General features: G+C 50.4%; 1 protein-coding gene across 1 annotated transcript; it reads right to left on the minus strand.

Moving 5' to 3' along the window:
* Positions 1-324: 324 nt before the first annotated feature.
* On the minus strand, positions 325-5,442 carry LOC121602842. Its single transcript, XM_041931606.1, has one exon. It carries the CDS (start codon positions 5,440-5,442, stop codon positions 325-327), a length of 5,118 nt encoding a protein of 1,705 aa, XP_041787540.1.
* Between the last annotated feature and the right edge of the window lie 952 nt (positions 5,443-6,394).

Genomic DNA, 6,394 nt, shown 5'->3' on the forward strand with positions numbered 1-6,394 from the left:
TGAAAATGATGAAGACACGATGTTGTTGCTTTGAACTCTGGAACTTGACTAAATTTATTTGGGAAAAACACTCGCTTATATACTGCAGAATTCGGGAACTCGAGCTGCACTTGCGGGAATTCGAGCTGCACTTGCGGGAATTCGAGCTGCACGATACCGATCTACAGCAGTTTGCACTGCGTAAAAGAATTATGATTAAGTTCTTTTTACACGTAGTCAATTTACTGGAAAGCGCCCTCTACCTTACGCTAGGCGTACTAAGGATGACGCGTTACCATTACGCTTGCCGTAACATACTCCCCCGCGTTGAATTATCTAATTCAACTAGGATGAACTTGATGGCTCGTCGGTGGGAAGAACGCAGATTTTAGAGATGGAACGCTTGAAGTCTCCATCTTTCGTCTTGACGATGACCACTCGGATGTTGTCGTCAGCTCCCTTGATGATCTGCGTGACGCGGCCAAGACACCATTTCGATGGAGGTAGACCGTCCTCCTTCAGCAGCACCATGGTATCCAGCTTCACGTTGTCCTTCTGCTTGGTCCACTTGGTTCTCTGCTGTAGTCCGGACAAGTAGTCTGTTGACCAGCGGTTCCATAGTCGACGGACAAACTCTTGCACCTTTTGCCAGCGATCGAGACGGTTGAACGGCAGCTTTTCCAGCGATGGTTCGGCCAGGGATACGATGGGGTGATGAATGAGGAAGTGACCTGGGGTCAGCACTTCCAGATCAGATGGGTCATTGGAGAATGGTGTAAGTGGTCTAGAGTTGAGGCATCCTTCAATCTGGATCAGTAGCGTGTTGAGTTCATCGCTCGTGAGGATGGCGTTCCCAACGGTTGGCTTGAAGTGTGTTTTGAAAGACTTGACTGCCGCCTCCCAAAGACCTCCTAAGTTGGGTGAGCGAGGTGGGATGAACTTGAACTGGATGCCATCGTCGATGCAGGACTTAATCACTGATGTTTGCCACTGGTGGTTGAATTGCTTGGACAAGGAGGCAATTTCTCGGGAGGCGCCCAAGAAATTCCTAGCGTTGTCGCATTCGATGAGAGCCGGTTTCCCGCGACGTCCGATGAATCGTCGAAGTGCCGCAAGGAAAGCGTTGGTAGACAGGTCCGCTACCAATTCGATGTGTACAGCCTTCACTGCCATACAGACGAATATCGCTACGTAGCCCTTGATGAGTTGCGCCTTCCGAGATGTATGTCGATAGTGTATCGGTCCACACAAGTCGACTCCGGTGTGTAAGAAAGTTGACGTTGGTGTAACTCTCTCTGTTGGAAGGTCGCCCATGAGTTGCTGCGCAGGTGTGGGGCGGCAACGATAGCATTTGTAGCAGGAGTGGACGATTCTTCTGGCCAGGTTTTTTGCTCGCAGTGGCCAAAATCGTTCTCGCATGCTCGCTATCAGTAGTTGTGGATTCGCATGTTGATAGGTCCGATGATACAGGGTTGCAATCTGATTCGTCAGCGGATGGTTGGCGGGTAAGATGTACGGATGCTTTCGGTCGAACGGGATTGGTGCATGTCGCAATCTTCCACCCACTCGTAGCAGGCCATCTTGTAGAAACGGTGCTAGTAGTTTTAAAGGTGAGTGGTTGCCGACCGAATCGCCTTTCGATAGATGTTTGATGTCTTCTGGGAATGATTCAGCTTGAGCGAGGCGAACTAGACACAGTGTAGATTCGGCTAGTTCCTCCAAGCTGAGATGATGATCCAGTCTGCGTTGTTGATGATTAGCAGGATTCGTGTTGTGTCGGAATCTTCTTAGCCACGCAACCAGACGTTGCAGTCCGGTGAACGTTGAACGGAGGCTAAAAAGTTCGTTCGGAGCCACGGATTGGGTAGCCATGCAGATTGGTCGCTCCTCCAATTCGTCCGTGGTGAATTCTTCCTGTCGAGGTTGATGAGTGTTCGGCCATTCCTCTGATGGTTGCGCCAGCCAGTCTGGTCCGTGCCACCAAAGGGTTGAATTTTCCAGCTGATCCGCATCCATTCCTCGAGAGATGATGTCCGCAGGATTGTCCGTTCCGGATACGTGTCTCCACTCCTTGCCGTGAGTGATGTGTTGGATCTCGGACACCCGGTTAGCGATGAAGGTTTTCCAGCGTGACGGAGTTGCAGACAACCAATGCAGGACGAGGGTTGAGTCAGACCAAAAGATGGTCTCGACCTGAAGCTTCAAGGCGTCTGACACCTTCTCGTACGAGTGTGCCAGTAGCAGTGCTGCAGAAAGCTCCAGTCGGGGTAAGCAAACACGCTTTTGCTTACGGGAGTCTGCTAGTGGTGCCACTTTGGATTTTGCAGTGATGAGGTTGGTTGTCACACGTCCATCGGTGTTGATCGAACGCAAGTAAATCGCCGCTCCGTACGCCTTCTCGGATGCATCACAAAAGCAATGCAATTGTAGATTCGTTGCTCGTTGATCGGTTAAGAGCCAGCGTGGAATGTGAATCGTTTGCAGCATGGCCAACGTCTCGCGAAACAGAAGCCATCGGTTTTGTAGTGCTAGTGTTAACGGTTCGTCCCAGGTGATCTGACATTTCCACAGCTCTTGAAGGAACAGCTTGGCTTGGATGATAACTGGTCCAACCAGTCCGATTGGGTCGAACAGTTTCGCGACATCCGAAAGCGCGTTTCGTTTGGTGATGATGTTGTCTGCGTTCCAGCGTGGGATGTTGAACACAAAGGCGTCGGTGGAAACGTTCCACTTCAGTCCGAGTGTCTTGATGATCGGTGACTTCGCATCCAAGTTGAGAATCGTCCTTTCATCTTGCAGATGCTGGGGCAGATGTTCGAAGATCTGCCTGTTGTTGGTGGCCCATTTCCGCAAGCAGAATCCACCAGAAGCCAGGAGATCGATGAGTTGCTGACATACTCGTTGACCCTCGGGAATGTTATTTACGCCAGTCAGCATGTCGTCCATGTAGAAGTCTCGTCCGAGGATGGTTGCTGCTTCGGGGTGGGTGCTAGCTCCGACCTGAGATAGCACTTGCAGGGTTTTGGTGGCCAAATACGGAGCACATGATGTGCCGTAGGTGACGGTGTTGAGCTGGAACGTTCGTATCGGCTCGGTTGGAGAATTTCGCCACAGGATTCGTTGCAGCGGACGATCGATGGCAGCTATGTTGATTTGCCGGTACATCTTCTCGATGTCTGCTACCAGGGCAAATTTCGACATTCTAAACCGCAATAGAATGGACATCAGGTCGTCTTGGATTGTGGGTCCGATCATCAGTGCATCGTTTAAAGATGTTCCGGTGTCTGATGCACACGAAGCGTCGAACACTACCCGGAGTTTAGTGGTGGTACTATCTGGTCGCACGATGCAGTGATGTGGGAGATAGTATGATGGTGATGAAATTGTAGCATCGCTCTCGGCTACTTCTGTCATGTGCTGAAGTTCTGCGTACTCCTCGATGAATTGTGTGTAAGCTGTCTTCAATGAGGCATTCGAGGATAGCCGACGTTCCAAGGCAAGGAACCGGCGTGTGGCTATCCCTTTCGAATCCCCAAGACGAGCCAGCTTGTCCTCTCGTTTCGGTAGCTGCACGATGAATCGACCGTCGGTGTCTCTGGTGGTGGTGGCTGCGAACTGTTTCTCACAGTTGCTCTCCTCGACGGATAATGTGCTAGTAGCTCGGCATGACTCCAACTCCCAGAATTTACTCAGCTGCTCTTCGATGCTCGTACTGCAGACGTGTCCCACGATGGATGAAGATGGTGCATGAACATTGACTCTACCTGCTAACACCCAACCAAAAGCAGTGTTTTGGAGTGTCACTCTTTCGTGGGATAGCTTAATGAGTCCTTCCTTAACGACGTCGTAGTACAGCTCTGCACCGATGATGAGGTCGATCGGGCCAGGACTGTGAAACGAAGGATCGGCCAGCTGAACTTGACGAGGTATCTGCCAGCTGCTTGTGTTGATACGGGTTGATGGGAGCTCACGAGTGAGCTTGCTGAGTACGTGGAACTTTCCGGACGCTTTGTATTCACCGTCTAAAGAATGGATCCTTAACACAGCCGAATGTTGTGACGTCACGGAAACTTCTCCAATTCCTCCGATGCGATGATTCTCTCGCCGTTTCGCCACACCCAGCCGTTGAGTAAGGCGCTCGGTGATGATGTTGAGTTGTGCTCCGGAATCCAGCAAGGCACGTGCTAGATGACATCGTCCGTGTTTGTCCTCTACCTGGACCAGCACGGTTTGCAGCAACACAACACTGTTTTCGATCTGGATGGAACAGTGGGTAAGGGACTGAGGAGGACAGATCGAACTCGTGGCTGGAGCATCCGACGCCTCAGTTGCTGGTGCTGCTTCATGCAGCAACGTATGATGCCGTTGTTGGCAGATCTTGCATCCGCTTGATGTACACTGTCGTAAACGATGAGCTGGAGAAAAGCAGTTGAAGCACAATCCTTTCGACTGCACTAGTTGCTTTCTATCTGCAACACTCATATTGTTGATCAATTCACACCGGAACACTGAATGTTTTGAAACACCGCACAATTTGCACTTTTCGTTGTACGCAACACTATTCACAGCACTGGTCGCAGCATGGATGGTTTGCACTCGAGGATTGCTGCGCATGGTGTCTCCGGTTCTGGCTCCGTTGGCTGGCTTGGAGAAAGACTTCAGTACATGGCAATGGTTGCGGACGAATTGCACTAAGTCTTTGTACGTTGGGATGGTCGTGGACTTCCGGTGAAGCTCCCAATGACGCAGGGTTGTTGGATCCAGCAGCGAGCTTAGCCTGAACACCAGCAGCGTGCTCCATGCATCTGGTTTCTCGCCTTCCTTTTCGAGCATTCGTAGGTTACGCTCGAAATCGTCGACAAGTCGGCTTAGAGAATCTGCACATTCTCTCCTCAGCGGTGATATGCTGAATAACGCCTCAACGGTGGTTTTGACGATGAGGTACTTGTTCTCGTAGCGCTCAGACAACAGCTTCCAGGCTACGTCGTAGTTTTTGGATGTTATTTCCAACGCGTCGATCACCGCGCGTGCGTCCTTCGTCAGCGACGCAGCAAGGTAATGTAGTTTGTCACATTCGGTCAGCTGCTCTGAAGAATGAATCAGTGATTGAAACGTGTCACGGAAGGCAGGCCAGCCGCGAATATTTCCGTCGAAATGTGGTAGCACGATTTCGGGAAGTCTTGCACGCACCGGGACTGTCGTGGGTTTCTGTTCACTGCCGAAAACTGGGATTGGTGTTGTAGGCAATGGGATCTGCGATGCTAACTGGTAATCGATGTTTTTGCTTAACTCGAATACCCTGTCGTCGAACACGCCATATCGCTCGATTGCCTCCTGAGCCTGGTCGTCGCTCACAACGTCCAAGATCGAGTCGTACCATTGTTTGTAGTCCAAAGCAAGCACCTTCACTCGGTCTGATATGGTTTTCAGCGAGTGAACGTCGGTGCTGTGTTTGACGAACATCTGTTCTAAACGGTCAAGCTGCCACTACAGGTGAGTGCGTTGACGGTTCAATTTGGTGACGTCTGGAACGGAGCCAAATTCTCTGACGGTGGAACTTTGGCTTTCCTCCATATCGTTGGCCGCTGGAACCACTTCTTTGACGGGAGAATGGTCAGCGGGCATAGTTTCACTTTCTAACACAAACTTTACTTTTCACAAACTTCCCTAAACGCGAACTGTGGATCACTTGCACACTAATCCGGCTCGAAGGACCAAATGTTAATGATGAAGAGGAAGTTTTGAAAATGATGAAGACACGATGTTGTTGCTTTGAACTCTGGAACTTGACTAAATTTATTTAGGAAAAACACTCGCTTACCCGCTGCGCAACTTCGAGCAGTTTCCAGCGCAGAAATGTACCAAAATCTGCGCTGGCCACCGCAGATTTTGGCTGGTCTCCCGCGCTGGACTTCAGCGATTCCTGCGCTGGGTCGCGCAGTTCGGGCAGTTCGGGCCAAGTTCGGGCGGCGGCGGAGCAAAAAAAAACGGTCAAAAAATTAAAAAAAATAATGGCGCCCATTTTTTTGTCCGCTTCTTCCTCTCCTCTCCCTCCCTCACCCTGCCCTACCTTACTTGCGCTTCTGCCCGTACCTTCCGCCACCAGCTGATTGGCTGTTGCGGTGTATGCGTTGATACTCATATGTGCATTGCGGTTATGTATTGTTATTGGTGGGTGTTAGCATTTATTAACCAGTGTGTGACCTTGAGGCGCTGTGGGAGAAGCTGGATTGGGATTCAAAGTGTTATCGGTGTATTGATGGTTTATTTTATTTCGCGCCGCTGCTGATGAGACCATTCGATGCCCCTGCCAATTGAGGGTGAAGAAGCCTATTTAAAACAAGCGTAGGAGAACGTCTAACACTAATCTAATATTTTTTAATTTGAACATGTTTGATGCTTCAACGACCTTCTA

This window comes from Anopheles merus, unplaced genomic scaffold (genome assembly GCF_017562075.2).
Source record: "Anopheles merus strain MAF unplaced genomic scaffold, AmerM5.1 LNR4000651, whole genome shotgun sequence".
Taxonomy (NCBI): Eukaryota; Metazoa; Arthropoda; class Insecta; order Diptera; family Culicidae; genus Anopheles; species Anopheles merus.